Here is a 16,588-nt window from a genome sequence, read left to right on the forward strand (position 1 = left end):
CAAAAAATGATGTCCTTATCATCATGGGGGATTGGAATGCTAAGGTAGGAAGCCAAAAGATAACCGGAATAACAGGCAAGTTTGGCCTTGGAGTACAAAATGAAGCAGGGCACAGGCTAATAGAATTTTGTCAAGAGAATACGATGGTCATAAAAACACTCTTTTCCAACAACCCAAGAGACGGCTCTACACATGGACATCACCAGACGGTCAACATAGAAATCAGATTGACTATGTGCTCTGCAGCCAAAGATGGAGAAGCTCTATACAGTCAGTAAAAACAAGACCAGGAGCTGACTGTGGCTCAGATCATGAGCTTCTCGTTGCAAAATTTAGGCTTAAATTGAAAAAAGTAGGGAAAAGCACTAGGCCACTCAGGTATGAACTAAATCATATTCCTGATGAATATACAGTAGAGGTGACAAATAGATTTAAGGAATTAGATCTGATAGACAGAATGCCTGAAGAACTATGGATGGAAGTTCGCAACATTGTACAAGAGGTAGCAACTAAAACCATCCCAAAGAAAAAGAAAGGCAAGAAAGCAAAATGGCTGTCTGAGGAAGCTTTGCAAATAGCTGAGGAAAGAAGGGAAGCGAAAGGCAAAGGAGAAAGAGAAAGATACACCCAATTGAATGCAGAATTCCAGAGAGTAGCTAGAAGAGATAAGAATGCCTTCTTAAATGAACAGTGCAAAGAAATAGAAGAAAACAACAGAATAGGGAGGACCAGAGATCTCTTCAAGAAAATTGGAGATATGAAGGGAACGTTTCATGCAAAGATGGGCATGATAAAGGACCAAAATGGCAGAGACCTAACAGAGGCAGAAGAGATTAAGAAGAGATGGCAAAACTACACAGAAGAACTATACAAGAATGAGCTTAACATCCCAGATAACCACAATGAGATGGTCATTGACCTCGAACCAGACATCCTAGAATGTGAAGTGAAATGGGCCTTAGAAAATCTGAGCAACAACAAAGCTAGTGGAGGTGACAGTATTCCAGCTGAGCTATTCAAAATCTTAAAAGACGATGCAGTAAAAGTGCTACACTCAATTTGCCAGCAAATTTGGAAAACTCAACAGTGGCCACAGGATTGGAAAAGGTCAGTTTACATTCCAATTCCAAAGAAAGGCAATGCCAAAGAATGTTCAAACTATCGCACCATTGCACTCATTTCACATGCTAGTAAAGTTATGCTTAAAATCCTACAAGCTAGACTCCAGCAGTATGTGGATCGAGAACTACCAGAAGTACAGGCAGGATTTCGAAGAGGCAGAGGAACTAGAGATCAAATTGCCAACATACGCTGGATCATGGAGAAAGCTAGGGAGTTCCAGAAAAACATCTACTTCTGCTTCATTGACTATGCAAAAGCCTTTGATTGTGTGGATCACAACAAATTGTGGCAAGTTCTTAAAGAGATGGGAGTACCAGACCATCTCATTTGTCTCTTGAGAAACCTATATGCGGGTCAAGAAGCAACAGTGAGAACCGAACACGGAACCACTGATTGGTTCAAAATTGGAAAAGGAGTCCGGCAAGGCTGTATACTGTCGCCCTGCCTATTTAACTTATATGCAGAGCACATCATGAGAAAGGCAGGGCTAGATCAATCAAAAGTTGGAATTAAGATTGCCGGGAGAAATATCAACAACCTAAGATATGCAGATGATACCACTCTAATGGCAGAAAGTGAAGAGGAACTAAAGAGCCTCTTGATGCGGGTGAAGAAGGAGAGTGCAAAAGTTGGCTTGAAACTCAACATTAAGAAAACCAAAATCATGGCATCCGGCCCTCTCAATTCCTGGCAAATAGATGGGGAAGAAATGGAGGTAGTGACAGATTTTATTTTTCTGGGCTCCAAGATCACCTCAGATGGGGACTGCAGCCAAGAAATTAAAAGACGCTTGCTCCTGGGGAGGAAAGCTATGGCAAATCTAGACAGCATTCTAAAAAGCAGAGACATCACCCTGCCAACAAAAGTGCGTATAGTCCAGGCCATGGTTTTCCCAGTTGCAATGTATGGCTGTGAAAGTTGGACCATAAGAAAGGCTGAGCGCAAAAGAATTGAGGCCTTTGAACTATGGTGCTGGAGAAGACTCCTGCGAGTCCCTTGGACTGCAAGGCGTTCAAACCGGTCGGTCCTAGAAGAGATCAACCCCGACTGCTCTTTAGAAGGCCAGATCCTGAAGTTGAAACTCAAATACTTTGGCCACCTAATGAGAAGGAAGGACTCACTGGAGAAGGGCCTAATGCTGGGAAAGATTGAGGGCAATAGAAGAAGGGGACGACAGAGAATGAGATGGCTGGATGGAGTCACTGAAGCAGTAGGTGTGAACTTAAATGGGCTCCAGAAGATGGTAGAGGACAGGAAGACCTGGAGGAATGTTGTCCATGGGGTCGCGATGGATCGGACACGACTTCGCAATTAACAACAACAACAACAACATGCAGTTTCAGGGACAATAGCAGTGGGTTCCCGGTCAGCTGGCAGAGATGCCTCTTTGGTATTTTGATTGCTCCTACCAGATTTTCTCGGATGTGAAAGAAGTTTAGTCTGGCCTTGGGTAGGGGAGGAGAATGTAAATTCAGTGGTCTTTTGTTTTTATTGGCTTAATTCTGTTTGTTTTGTCTGAAGCGCGGACTCCGCTTCTCGCTCCATTCCTGCGGCTTGTCAGCTACGATGTATCCGCTTGCAGAACGCTCTTAGCCGCTCGCCCAGGACAGGCTTTTCCTCTCTCCTAGCCTCCGGCAATGGGTGGTTCTTTTTCTTCCAAGGCTTTTGTTAATTGGTTTGGTTTCTATCTGGAAGGAAGGAAAGGCTGCTCTTTCCTTTTCTGGGGACAGGGGGGTCGTGATTCTTTTTGCACCACTCTCAGCCCTAGGCAGGAGGCGATGGCAAGCCACTCCTGAAAAACTTTGCCAAGGAAACTGCAGAGACTAGAAACAAATCTTTCCTCCTCCTTCAGTTTCCCTTTCCCATTTCCTCCGGTTCAGGTCTTGGCTTTTTTCTCATCTTCCCTGCCGGTTTCTCCACCCTTCTGGAAGGACTTTATTTCCCTCAGCAGACGACGTCTGTGGAAATTATAAATTTTCCCTCAGGGCCGCCTCCCGCGCTCCCCTTTCCTCCGCCTCACTGCCCTTCCTCTTCCCGCCTGGCGAGGGCGCTGAGAGGCAGCGGGCGGGCCGTCCTGGCCAGAAGGCAGCGCGGGGGGGCGTAGCCCCGCCCATCGCAGGAGCGGCTGATTGGGGAGCAGCGGGCGCGAGGACCCCTGGGGGCGTGGTCAGCATCAGCAGCACCGCCGCTCCTTCCTCCAGCGACTCCAGCAGCCATGCCGGCCTTCGTGGTGTCCACCAATATCCCGCGGGACGCGCTGCCCGAGGGGCTGCTGGCCGAGCTCACCGAGGAGCTGGCCAAGGCCACGGGCAAGCCGGCGCAGGTGAGGGGCGGGCGGGGCACGTGGGGGCTCTGGGCGCGGGATGAGTGCCCCCCTCCATCCATCTCTCTCTCCTCCCTCCAGTACGTCTCCGTGCAGGTGAACCCGGACCAGGTGATGTCCTTCGGGGGCTCCAGCGCGCCCTGCGCCATCTGCAGCCTCCACAGCATCGGCAAAATCAGCGCGCCGCAGAACAAGGCCTACAGCGCCATGCTGAGCGCGCTCCTGGCCAAGCGCCTGCGCGTGCCCGCCGACAGGTAAGGGGCGGGGCGGTGGGCGGGCGGGCCTCCTCCGTCTCTCCCTCTCTCTCACTCGATCCCGCTTCCCCCCCCCCTCTCCGCAGGGTCTACATCAACTTCTACGACATGGCCCCGGCCAACGTGGGATGGAACGGCTCCACCTTCGCGTAGCGACGCCGTCGCGGCCGCCCGGGGGAGCGGGGCGGGGCGGGGCGGGGGGGGGGCAATAAAGAATTCCGAACAGTCGCCCTGGCTGTGTCTTTACTTGCGCGCGCGCGGAGGGGCAGGGCCCTGAGCGCCTTGCTGACCTCATCGGGACGCGCCGCCGGCTTAAATGGCGCTCTTCGCGGTCCGCAGGTGAGGCCGCGTGGTTTGGGCGCTGCGCTGGGCTGGCTGGCCGAACGGAACAGGGTGGGAGGGAGGCTGCTGGGGCTCCGGAGCGGGTTTGTTGGGTCCTATGAGGAGTTCCTGGGGGGCTGGTAGCGGTCGTCTGAGCGGTTCGCGCCGGCGGCGCTTGTTCGTTTACTCGGCCACTGGCGCCCGTCGAATTGAGCGCGGGAACAACCCTGTAAGAGGCCTCGGACGTGCGCCATTTAACATCCCTTGAGGGCAAGTTAAGCGGTTTAAAGCGATGGAGGTAGGAAACGGTAACCCAAAAGGCGCACTGCCTGTGCCGGACTCGAGAGATTAAGAAACGGGCAACGCCTTCAAAATCTCCGGAATGTCCCTAGCCGATGGGGGGCGGTGAAAACGGTGTAAGCAAAAACCCGAACTCTGGTCATTAAGCGAGTGAGTTAAGGCAAGCTTTAAAAACAAATCCAATTTGTTAACGGAGGAAGCGGTTGGCATAAGAATATTCAGATGTTCTGTAGTAACATGTGTAACAGCATTTTTAGTGCCGCTATCGCACCTCTGATCTCTTGAGCGCTGATAAAATCTCTCCTATCTTAAGAGTTACAAAATTTCCATCGGTCAATTGTAAAAGGCAAAAGGCCCCACGGCTGAATCCGCGTATGTAATACGCCCGTTACGACATTCTAGGTCAGTGGTTCTCAACCTGTGGGTCGGGACCCCATTTGGGGTCCAACGACCATTTCACAGGGGTCGCCAAACAAGGCTGTCCACCATTTTTCTCCCCTTTTCTTTGGCCACGCCCCTGGCACCCGGTGATGTATAAGTGGTTGGGGGTCACCACAACATGGGGAACTGTATTATGGGGTCGCGGCATTAGAAAGGGTGAGAACCACTGTTCTAGGTTCTTGGGAGGATCTCAATGCAAATGAAGGCTGACACCAGCTAAAGAACTGGCACCAGCGATTACATGTCATGTACATAATAGTGATCCTCCAAGCTGGCTGATTAAGTGGTGGCTTCTGTCTTGCACAAATGCTTCTCTGAGGGTTACAAAGCTTAAATATCCACCCTCCTCAGGGATAAAGGAATTGCAGTCCTCATCACCGACATTGGGGATGATGGGAGCTGTGGTTCAACATCCCCAAGGTTACTAATACAATTGCTCAATATTGCTTGACTTTTTTTCTCCCAATTTTTAAAATTTTATACTTTTTTAACATGTTTATTTGACGGTTGTAATGTCACCACAGCCATCACCAGTCACATGACCACATTTGCAGCACTATGCTACTGCCTGCATTTACTGCTGTTTGCAGCATGCCTGTGGTCACATGACTGCAATTTATGGCAGTTTTGCTGGAAACCTGTATATTCTTCCATTTTCCAGCAAAACAGCTTCATAGTGAACAATGGGTTTGCCTAATGACCACAGCATTTGCATAACTGCTACAAAAGATGTGAAATTGGGTCCAGTCACTTGGTAACTTGCTTTACATGCATCATGACTTGCAAACAGTTGCAGGGCACAATTACGGTCATAACTCAAGGACTACTTTATACATGTAATGCAGGTGGTCCTTGACTTACAGCCATTTGTTTAGTGACTATTCAAAGTTATAAGGGCACTGGAAAAACTGACTATTTTTCACACTACCACTGCAGCATCCCTGTGGTCATGTGATCAAAATTGGGATGTTTGGCAACTGGCATGTATTTATGAGGTTGCACTATCCCAGGTTCACGTGTTCACCTTTTGTGACCTGATGAGCAAAGTCAGTAGGGAGACCAAATTACCAAACATGTTACTAACTTAACTGCAGTGATTCACTTAACTGGCAAGAAAGGTCATAAAATGGGGCATCTCAACTGTCTTGCTTGGCAGCAGAATTTTGGCTTAATTTTTGTAAATTGAGGACTACCTGTAGTAATCATGCTCATACCTTGGCAAGACTTAAGCAGCTTTGGGGCCACCAGAATGCAAAAATTTCCTATCTTTCATTCTGGAAGAGATGGCACTGCCCCAGATAGACCTGGTATGCAATCTAGGGGTCCTTCTGAATTCATGACTTGCTCAGAGAATAGGAGACAATCACGGCCTTTGCACAGCTTAAGGCTCTTGTCATAGAACATAACATAATAGGGTTGGAAGGAGGCTGGGAGGTCTTCTAGTCTAGGGCTTTTCAACTGGTGGTATGCGTACCACCTGTGGTACATTGGCAGATGGTACACAGCCCTGCCCAGCCCAGGGTAGCGGGGGAGGGAACGAGCCAAAGCGGTGCAGCACAGGACTTGCCGTGAGCAAGTCTTCAGGAAGGCAAAAATCTCTTCAGTTGAGATTCCGCCTCAGAAAATTTTTTTTACATGCAATCAGTAGCCCTAAAATAGCATATGCTGCTCTAAAACAAAAGCAAAAATGAAAACTGAGGGAAGGTATCTAAAAAGTAGAATATTCAACTGAACATTAAAGGTACTACTACTTGGTTTTCTCTCCCATCAAACCTCCAAGGATGAATAACTTGTCTATGTGTTAAAATGACTTTTCCCCGGGAAATCCCCAGGTACATTAGTGATGAAGAGGATAATCCAGAATGTAAGTCCCAGTTGCTCTTACATCGGCTGCAGGAGCAAGCAAAGACTCGGCAGCTGCAAAAACAGGAGCAGAGCTGGCCCACTTCTGGGCAACGAAAGAGATTGGCATCTGGAACACTTGAAGAAGAGACCAACAAGAAATTAAAGCAAACAAGCAAAAAGAAGAAGGCAAGTCAGGAATTTCTTTCAACCCAAAGTCACAGAGAAAAGAACCCAAGACAACATACCTATGGGGCAGAAAGTTTGCCTGAGAAAGGAGATGACTCAGGCAAAAGTAAGAATGGTGGGAATTCCAGAGCACGTCAAGGAAAGATAGAAGCAGTCAAAGGTAAAACAAATTTTGATTTTGGCTGGGTCCTTCTGGGAGTTTTGCCTGGTCAGTTTTCATTTGGGTACCGGTCACTCTGAAGGACTGTTAAAGCTGTTTTTCAGACCATTGAGCAAAGCACTTATTCCATAGTGGGAGTTTCCCTAAGCAAAATGCAACAGACTTTGGGGTTTTACTTCTCTTAGTACAATCTATACTCACCTGTTTTGGTGTGTTCAGTGAACTATTTTCTTCCCTTCTTGCTTGCATCATGTGGCTGTTAATGCAGGCACCTCATTGGTATCAATATTTCTGTTACCAACAGACGGCAAGAACCCATGCCAGCACAAAGTAGCCACCTGCTTTGTTCTTCCTTTAGCTTTTTGGTTTGGTACTTTTTGAAAAGGGTATTTGACAGTCCACCATCAGGTCCAGCAGGAAGGGCATGTTGCAGGACCTGTCTGTGAAGCAATATCATCTGACAGGGCCCAGGAGGAGAGCCTGCCTGCTGGAACATCATTTCCCCTGAGGTTAGACTGACCTTACTGGCCTTCTGGAAAAGCTGAGCTTTGCCATCGGATAGGGGTTAATAATAATAATAATAATAGTAGTAAAGTTGGAAGGGACCTTGGAGGTCATCTAGTCCAATCCCCTGCTCAGGCAGGAAACCCTATACCATTTCGGAAAAATGCAAAATGGGTGTACTGTTAGTGAGTTTGGGGGTCCTTGCCCACCGATTATGTTTTTTTTAAATGGTTTTAATTGTCTTCCTTGTTATATTTTAGTTGTTTTTGTTTGTGTTTTTTTTTTCATTCTCCAGGCTGCTCAGAGTCACATATGTGAGGTGAGTGCCCCTAGAAATTAAACAAGCCAACAAATATTATTAGAAAATATCATTTCTGATATTATTACAAAATGTTCTCTATCTAGAGCCCCTTCCTGCCTAAAAAGACATGCCTTAAGATCAGCCACTTTCTTCCATAAAATATTTCTTGAAAACCAAGTTATTTGTTTTATATCTGTTCCTTTTATCAGGAGATGAAAGTATGTTGGAGAATCATCCGGAAAACAAAGCTACCCCAGCAGAAGAACGAATGGGAGATTTTGGAGACAAAGAGAGCCGAGCCGGAGAGGATCAGATGATGCTGACACCAAATTCAAGAACAGCTTCTCCACCTTCTAGCCTGACTGTCCTTGGTCCTTGTGATCAAAAGAATCTGCACAAGGTAACACGATGATTAACCAACATCAAATCAAATCTTTACTATGGCCATAGGCCAAAAGGAGGATGGGGTATAGTCAGTTAAAAAGCCCAGAAGCTACTTCAGTCTAAAACTGTGAAAGCAAGAGCCACCCCAAAACACCGGCTCCCTCAGAAGGAGAAGACCCGCCAACCCCCCCTCATCCTACACCTAGCTACTTCAGCAAGGAACTTTTCTACTCACCATGGTTCCTGGCAGCTCTGGCTTTTTAATTTGCAGAACTGCTGCCTTCTTGCCCTGGTTTAGGGCAGATTACTTGAGTGTTAGAAACAGAAACCTTGACCGAAGCTATTGAGAGGGGCGGCGGGGGGCTTCCCTTCAGTGGGTGGGTCCAGAGCAGAGGCTGGGCAATCCCTGTCTTCTAGGGGTTCCTGCCTAGGCTGGGCGGTTGAACTCCCAAGTTGAGGACTCTGTATTTAACGCTCAGGTGCCGCCTTTTGTGCCGCGGTGGTTCAGTCAGCCGCAGCTCTTCTGGAGGAAGATCAGAGAGAACCTCGTCCCTCTTCAGGATGTCCCAGCCATCCATCCTAAGATGAGGAAGAAGCTGCACGCCAGTGGCATAGCCTCTCTCTTTCCAGGTATCAGAGTAAGGAGGAGAGTCGGCTACATATTTCTGAAGTTCGTTCACCAAGTTTTCATATTGGAAGTGATGTAATAATAAAATGCTACTTTCACTTTTTGTATATTAAATGTTGCAGTTAGCAGACAACCTTGGGGGAATAATAGTGTTGATCAACTAATGTTTTTTTGCTTTAAGCATAGTATTTTTGGTGAGTGTCATTTGAGGCCATTGTAATGAGCAAGCGGTGTGATGGCCTAGAGGTGAAGATGCTCACCTCCCATTCGGAAAGTTGAGAGTTCAATCCTAGGTAGTGGCAGATGTTTCTCTCTTAGGACGCAAAGAAAAAATATCTCTATGAACACCGAGTGGCGTCAGGAAGGGCATCCAACCAGAAAACAATCAACTCCATCCAGCCACCCTAACTCTACCCTGAGTTAGCAGATTACAGGGTTGTAAAAAAGGAGTTTATTTAAGACCACTATAGCCTTCTTTTAATATTTAATTTGAGAGATATTATGCAGGATGCTTTTCTTATGCTTGCTACAGAATTCAAGAAATAAAATTTTATGTGCAACAAATCTTTGAGCTGCATTAGAATTATCTAAAAATAGACACAGACTTGGACAAAGGCCTCTTTGGTATCTCTTTGTTCTTCAACTTTCTGCCCAAATTCATGAATTGGTTTGTCTGTGAATGAAGAAGGAGGAACCCACTTTGTGTGAACACACCTGTCCCCTGGAGGTCCTTGCCAAACAAGCTCACAGTGAACAGCCCAGCCAAAGAACCGCCAAGGCCACCCCCACCAGTACTGACAGGGGGAGCGACTAGAATATCAGCTGAGCAAACCCCACTCCTTACTGGCACTGAGGATATTACCTAGTTTGGTAATGAAACGTCTGCAAGGAAACGACCAAGCTCAGAGAGCACCAAGGATCTCTCAATCTGGTGTTTATTTGAGTTTTGTTACTGCCTGTGGCAAACACCTAAAATATTTCAAGGTTTTCTTCATATCAATGGATGTTTGAGACATTTTTACCGTTTTTGTGTCTCAAGTGTTCTTCTGTTGGGTGGCAATCCACTAATTCTTCCCACTCTCCTCTTTAGTTCAAGCCAAGGTGATTCCCGCCATCTTGGATTGTGGGCCCAATGGGGGCTTAGCTGGCAGGGGTGGCCATCCCCCAAGCGACATCTGTGTTTCAGCCCCCACCGGCAGTGGCAAGACATTGGCCTTCGTCATTCCAGTGGTGCAGGTGAGCTTCAGCTGGAATCGAGCCCTGCCGGTTGTGTCTAGGGGTGTGCAGGGCATCATCCAGGACCAAAGTGTTCCTCCTCGCCCCCCAGGATCCACAGTATTGAGGTTTAATTTAATTGCAAAGATTTGATTTTCTTACCTTAAAACTGAAAGTTCTGTAGAGAGTTTTAAGTACCTTTAAAAGATGAAATAGAAGAACTGGAGTGAAAGAAATATTGCAGGTCATCTGAAGGGATAATAGCAATTGATAATTGTGGTCAGTGCTCTGGCAGCTCTCAGCTTGTCTTTCAGGACAACATTTGTGTACCTGTGTTTCTCTGAAGAGGGAGTTGGGGTTTTTGCACTTGTTGTGAGGATGTAACAGAACCCTAAGACTGTTTCTAATCTCCTGTTTTTGTTTTGGCAGGCCCTGTTGGACCGCATTATCTGCCATGTACGGGCTCTGGCAGTCTTGCCCACCAAAGAGCTGGCCCAGCAGGTATCATCTGAAGGCAAGAGGGTCTTTGTGGCCCCTGTTTTTTCTCTCCACGCAGAGGAATATTGGAGTGGGTTACCTTGAGAATGGTCCTGGGTGAGAGACAGATTCCAGGAAATGAAGGCGTTGCTACAACCCTGTGCTCACACTGTGTTAGTGCATCTGCAGTGGAGCCTCATAAAACTGGCAGACAGACTTGTGGCTTGTCATGGTTGCCCTGAGAGCCACCTGCCAGGTGACCAAAGTGTAGTGGGAGATGCCGTTGTTATAACTAACGCTCCAATAGAAGAGAATAGGAGGAGCTCAGGACAGTTGAGTTCTTGGTGCTCTCTGAGCTTCTTGATTTCCTCCAGATATTTCATTTCCAGGCTAGATAATGTCATCAGAACCGTTGCACTAAGAAGTTTCCTATGAGATCAGTAAAAACAAATAATACTTTAAAAAACAAATGCAACAAATACTCATTTTTAGAAAGAGAAAAAAATACAATCAAGTTGTCCGTAGAGAGCCTGATTTCCACACATCCTTGGCAGGTCTTCCTTATTTCATAAAGAAGGCAATGCAGGATCAGGGAACCTGCCTTGGAGAGAATCCCACTACAGTACCTCCTGTGGAGAATCTCTGCTATGGCTGCTTCACTGCTACCCCCCCCCCAGGGGAGTCGCAAGCTGGGCTCCCAGATGACTTTGAGGCACAGAGTCTCCTGACCCACAAGCAGAGTGTGGTGGAGAACAACAGCAGCTCTCCTGGCTGCTGGGGATCGTAATGGGATAACAGATGTTCTCTCTGGTCCCGATGACCTCTCTGCAGAGCCTTTGGGTATTCCTAATATTGGGCCTCCCTCTGGCTAAGGATACGTTGGAAGGATGGGATGTGGAGATACCAATCCCTTTACTATTTTCCCTCCCTCCCTGATGTTCACATGCTCATCTTCTCCCTGTTCATCTCTCTTTCAACATTGACTTCTTTTGATAGGTGACTAAAATATTCAACATTTACACTGATGGGACTGGGCTGAAAGTTGTCCAGCTTACTGGACAGAAATCTTTCGCGAAAGAACAAGAGTCCCTTTTTGAGACAACGTAAGTCCACGTTCTCCTGGACCCATGCTTTGATTTAAGCTTATTGCCTTGGCCTGTTATCTTTGAATAAAGAGATACAAAATTTGTCGCCCTCCTAAGAAGGAGTCAACTGCAGCTGTTCTGACCCTGAAAAGAGGACTGTCTGCGAGCGGTAACTAAGGTCCAAGTCTGCTGTATATATGCATTTGTGAATCCTTAATCCTGACATGACCTTGAATGTGTTGCGGTTTCATCTTTGTTGCCCAATTATGTGATATTTTGTGCAATCTCATAGCTGACTGTCCTGTCAATTCCCCATTTGCTCGATGCTTTCTGATTCCTAGAAAGCAGTCAAGGTCTAGGGTGAATCAACATCTGGATGGGACCAAAGCAGCATTTTCAAGAGTGCTGCTACTAATTTTTCTGCCTTGTTGTTTCTGGGCAGGCTGATGGGATTTCGTAGTCTGGCAGACATTGTTGTGGCCACCCCAGGACGCCTGGTGGACCATCTCCAGCAAAGTCCCCAGTTCAACTTGCGAGAGCTTCGTTTTTTGGTGAGGGCGACTCCCAAAAGGGGGTTCTAAATCAAAACCGTGCCTTTGAGCAGCCACTGTGAGAGCACCAGCATTCCTCCTGTGCCCCAAGGCAAAAGGGCTTTCAGGTTTACTTCTGCATATTCACATTTTAGTACGAAACCCATGAGTTCAGCAGCTCCCAGCATATTTCTGCTGGTATTTTCCTTTGATTGGGCCTGTAAATTGGGAGTGAGGGATGTGGCTGGCTGGGCTCTTGTTAGCTCAACAAGCTGCCAGCAGGAGCAGTGAATACCTGGAATCGCAGCTTACGCATCACAAGCTTTGTGCCTAAAGATCCTGCCCTCAAGAAGGAGCAAGCAGCCCAGCCTAAGTTCTTGGCAAGACACACTCACCATGGTTACCGACCTGCCAGACCAGAGTCACATGTCTGAAAGGGTTTTCACGCTTATTTCTGAGTGCAGATCATTGACGAAGCAGATCGCATGATTGACAACATGCACCAGGATTGGCTGCAGCAAGTGATAGAGGCTATGTACCGGGCTGAAAAGGGTTCTGGTCCCGCCGGGCTGTTCAGAAGGGTGCAGCCAATTCCCTCCACAGCAGCCAGGTAAGAGGCTTCTGGGGGGGGGGGTCTGTGTTGAGCCAGAGGTCTCACATCCTGCCACAGAGACCCCCTTGAGGGGAGGGGGGACTGAGCCTGAAGGAACCAACCAAGAGGGTGGCTGGCTTTTCAGGAGGAAGATTCTCCCTTTCCTGTTTCCCTTTTCAGGGCTTACTGCCCCCGGCTCCCTCTGCAGAGGCTCCTCTTCTCAGCCACTCTGACGCAGGACCCCGAGAAGCTGCAGCGGTTGGGCCTCTACCAGCCTCGCCTCTTCACACCAGCTCAGTCTAGGAAAGGGGCCGATGTGCTTGGCTCTCAGCCATGCATCAAGGGAAAGTACATTCTCCCTGAGGGGCTCTCAGTAAGTGTCCCTTCCCTGGATCTTGTCAATGTGCTTTGTGCCCTCAGAAGAGGAGCCCTTGCCCAGGAAAATACGTTTATTTGCTTAACATTGATTCCACACTGTCAGTATAACTGTTCTCAAAACAGTTACTCTAGGATGTCACCAAAAGGAAACTAATAGGGCAGGACCGGAAGCATCTCTTTCGCCGGGACTGGAGACCAGACACCCCTGTTTTCCAGCTTTGAGGGTGGAATAGATACCTGATCAGCTGCTGCAAGAGTTGATAAAGAATGGATAATTCATAAAAGAATTAAATCATTAAAGCGTACTACCGTAAAAAACGTATTTTCATAGATTTGTACACGAAGCAGAACTGCCAAACAGTTACCCTTGTGGCTGCTGGCTGGCCTGGGTAAGCTCTTCAGAATATTCTGCTCTCGAGTGAGGCAGCTTCAGAAGGAGCTAGACTCGCAGGCAAATGCTGCCTTTCCTTCTCTCTAGCAATATTATGTCCCATGCAGCCTGAACTGGAAACCGCTGTTCCTCCTGCATTTCCTGGTAAGACTGAAATTCTCCCAAGTGCTGTGCTTCACCAACAGCAAGGAAACCTCGCACAGGTGAGATTTTATGGCAAAGCTGGTCTTGCATCAGATCAGGCCCCTGGTTGTGGGTCCCAGGTTCCTATTGTCTGACCTAACTGGCAACAACTCTGTGGGTTTTCCAGCAAGGATCTTTGCCAGCTGTACTGATCGTCCTTGTGCAAAAACATTATCTTCCACCCAACCGGTTCCCTCTCCCCCAACTGTCACTTTTCTCTGTCCTCAGACTCTTCCTGCTAATACAGGCCTTTGGTGGAGTGAAGGTAGCTGAGTTTTCTTCAAAGCTGAGCCCAAGCAAAAGGAAGGTGACCTTGAAGGAGTTTGAGCAAGGCAAGATCCAGCTGTGAGTCTCTCTAAAAGGAGTTTTGGCATCATTTGCTCTGAAATGTTACCATGCCCCTGCTGATCCCATCTGCACCAGGGCCTCTTTGCATCAGGATTTAGAGGCTGTGGCCCTAACCATGGCAGTGCTTCTCTTTGGAGGCACTTCAACAATGAGATCTTCTCCGCTACTTTTGCTAACAAAATCTTGCCTTTGCAATATAGTCTCTTAATTCTACATATTTCTGATTCCAATTTCTAACACTCAGATTTATCCATCAGTGCTTTCACTAGCACAGCTGCATTTTTTTTTCCCTTTGGTGGTCCAGTGGTTAGAATGTAGTACTGCAGGCTACTTCTGCTGTCTGCCGGCTGCCAGCAGTTCGGCAGTTCAATTCTGACCGGCTCAAGGTTGTCTCAGCTTTCCATCCTTCCGAGGTTGGTAAAATGAAGAGCCAAATTGTTGGGGTTAAGATGCTGACTCTGTAAACCGTTAGAGAGGGCTGTAAAACACTGTGAAGCAGTATATAAGTCTTAAGTGTTATTGCTATTTTGAGTGCCTTCAAGTCAGCCTCAATCCTGGTGATTGCCTGGACCAATGTCTGCAGTTTTCTTGGCAAGATTTCAGGGGTGCTTTGCTATTGCCTCCTTCCTTGGGCTGAAAGAGCGTGACTGGCCCAAGGTCTCCCAGTTGGCTTTGTGCCCAAAGTGGGACTAAAAGTGACCGTCTCCCGGTCCTAGCCCTCACCACCAATATACCAAACTGGCTCTCACAGCTGGAGTCTGGTCTTGCTTGAATTACTTGTGTCATGGGCAAAGCGATTAATTGCTCTGTGTGTCTCTTCCGGAACAGTTTGGTCAGCACGGACGCCACGGCTCGAGGGATCGATTTTGGTGGTGTGAAATGTGTCATTAGCTACGATGCCCCTCAGTTCATCAGAACCTACATTCACCGGTATTTTTCTCAGAGGAACATGGGGAGGGGGCTTTCTGATCTCTCCCTGAAAGCCCCAAGTTTCACTTTCGGTCTTGGGGAAGGTGAGGGGGTCTGTTCATCTCCTCATCAGATGCCTTTTGTGTTTAGGGTGGGCAGAACTGCTCGTGCTGGGAAGGCAGGCCTGGCTTTCTGCCTGCTCCTCAAGCAACAGGTAGGAGCGGAGACCCTCCTCGGAAGGTGTTCTGCAGCCTCCAGGTACAGCGGGGCCATGTATCACATGCCACTTAAGAGTGGTGCGTGTTAGCGGCACATTCAAGGATGGGTCAGCACAAGGCCCAGGAAAGTGCAGGGCCTGATGTCTGGGCACTCAGTGACTACCTCTTCAGGAGGCTAGGTGCACCTCCACTGAACCTGCTGGTTGCTGGAGAAGGCCACCGTTGCTGCAGTGTGGAGAAGTTGTGATGTTAACCTGCTTTCCTTCTCTAGGAGTATAGGTTCCTAAAGATGCTGAAGGATGCAGGTCTTCCAGAATTGCAGCCACAGCTGATCCAGAGCGCCTCCATTCAGCCTCTCCTCCAGCAGTACGAAGCAGCCCTGGCTGAACTCGCATGGACTGTCAAGGTAGCCTGACTTTTAGAGGGAGGGAAGCTCACATATTGGGGGGTGCACTGGAGTAAATATTCAAGCAGCTGTAAAGCTAGTGTATGTCACTATGTCTTTAGAAGCAAATTCTGTATACCAACTCACAGTATACACAGTTATGGAAAAGTTCCATTTTTATTTTTCAAATCTGTCATTGAGGCAGTTCACATAAAATGTAAAAGAAGTGACCAATGAACAGGGTGCTGAGTCCAGTGTTGCTGACTGCAGCCGTTGACTTCTCTTATAAACAGGCATTTTTAGCAAGCTAAGGATGCCGCCTTCATGGATTGATTAGCAAGTGGCCAGGACAGAGGGTTTTGGGTCTGAGGCCAAGTCTGTGCTTAGTTTGTATCTCCTTTTTGATAATTACCTCAACAAACTGGATGAACAATTTGGTTTGCTCATAGGACCGGCCTTGGTAGCTACGATTATTGTAGGATCCTTGTGATGCCTGTTCCTACCGGAGAGTCCCCTAGTGTGGCACCTTGTCTGCACGTGGCTGATCCGCTTTCTGAAGTTCAGTGGTGGGGAAGGGGCGAGAGGCAGCTGGGAGAAAAGCAGCATCTGGGCACAAGGGGGGCTGGCTCTGATTCAGGCGAAGCTTCGGACTCTCAGCTCCCGTTTCTCAGGCTGGGGCTTAGCCAGAACAAAAGTGAATTGGCTGGTCTTGTCTCTCTGTGAGTGAAAATGTGCAGAAGCCTGAAGAACGTAAGTTCTAATCTCTTCCACAATGGAGGAGGGATAACTGTCCAAACTGCTAGTCCAAGTGCCGAATGAATTAAATAGGCTTAACCTCCTCTTTATTTCAACAGGAGGAGCAGCTTGGAAAGCGATCTTAAAGCAGTCTGGAGAAATGCTTTGTGTATGTCCCAAGATACTGCGAACCAGCAGAACTGGAACTCAGCTCCATGCTCTTGAGGGCACAATGCCCAGAAGCTGATTAGAATTGTGAAGAGCAACTTGAGGGCCAAAGAATGAAGGACACAGCCTGCTCTCACTGCGAAGCAGGAAGAATAATTCTTGGTTCTTTAAAAGCAGATTAATAAAAGCCTTTCTGGGCAGAGGA

At 47.8% G+C, this 16,588-nt stretch overlaps 2 protein-coding genes across 3 annotated transcripts; both read left to right on the forward strand.

The window, feature by feature from the left end:
• The first annotated feature begins 3,268 nt into the window (after positions 1-3,268).
• MIF (macrophage migration inhibitory factor) lies at positions 3,269-3,927 on the forward strand. Its single transcript, XM_039357931.1, has 3 exons — positions 3,269-3,445; positions 3,527-3,699; positions 3,786-3,927. Exons 1-3 carry the CDS (start codon positions 3,338-3,340, stop codon positions 3,850-3,852), a joined length of 348 nt encoding a protein of 115 aa, XP_039213865.1. The 5' UTR covers positions 3,269-3,337; the 3' UTR covers positions 3,853-3,927.
• DDX51 (DEAD-box helicase 51) lies at positions 3,903-16,588 on the forward strand. Of its 2 annotated transcripts, none has more exons than XM_039357920.1 (16): positions 3,903-4,038; positions 6,594-6,952; positions 7,967-8,157; positions 8,621-8,771; positions 9,860-10,005; positions 10,414-10,485; positions 11,458-11,564; positions 11,989-12,097; positions 12,541-12,686; positions 12,849-13,041; positions 13,525-13,640; positions 13,849-13,965; positions 14,797-14,898; positions 15,028-15,091; positions 15,367-15,501; positions 16,335-16,588. In XM_039357920.1, the coding sequence occupies exons 1-16, from the start codon at positions 4,016-4,018 to the stop codon at positions 16,359-16,361; spliced, it is 2,058 nt and encodes a 685-aa protein (XP_039213854.1). In that variant the 5' UTR covers positions 3,903-4,015; the 3' UTR covers positions 16,362-16,588. The 2 variants fall into 2 exon arrangements, with proteins under 2 accessions (XP_039213854.1, XP_039213855.1); XM_039357921.1 differs by lacking the exon at positions 3,903-4,038 and adding an exon at positions 7,752-7,775 and having other exon boundaries at positions 6,826-6,952.

Source organism: Crotalus tigris, unplaced genomic scaffold (assembly GCF_016545835.1).
Source record: "Crotalus tigris isolate CLP2741 ecotype Arizona unplaced genomic scaffold, ASM1654583v1 scf7180000018965.556698, whole genome shotgun sequence".
Lineage (NCBI taxonomy): Eukaryota > Metazoa > Chordata > Lepidosauria > Squamata > Viperidae > Crotalus > Crotalus tigris.

Coding starts and splice junctions, on each gene's coding strand:
- MIF (XM_039357931.1), top strand. CDS start 3,338: ATGCCGGCCTTCGTGGTGTCCACCAATATCCCGCGGGACGCGCTGCCC. Junction 3,446..3,526: donor CCACGGGCAAGCCGGCGCAG/GTGAGGGGCGGG, acceptor TCCTCCCTCCAG/TACGTCTCCGTGCAGGTGAA. Junction 3,700..3,785: donor CTGCGCGTGCCCGCCGACAG/GTAAGGGGCGGG, acceptor CCCTCTCCGCAG/GGTCTACATCAACTTCTACG.
- DDX51 (XM_039357920.1), top strand. CDS start 4,016: ATGGCGCTCTTCGCGGTCCGCAG. Junction 10,006..10,413: donor TCGTCATTCCAGTGGTGCAG/GTGAGCTTCAGC, acceptor TTGTTTTGGCAG/GCCCTGTTGGACCGCATTAT. Junction 14,899..15,027: donor ATCAGAACCTACATTCACCG/GTATTTTTCTCA, acceptor TTTTGTGTTTAG/GGTGGGCAGAACTGCTCGTG.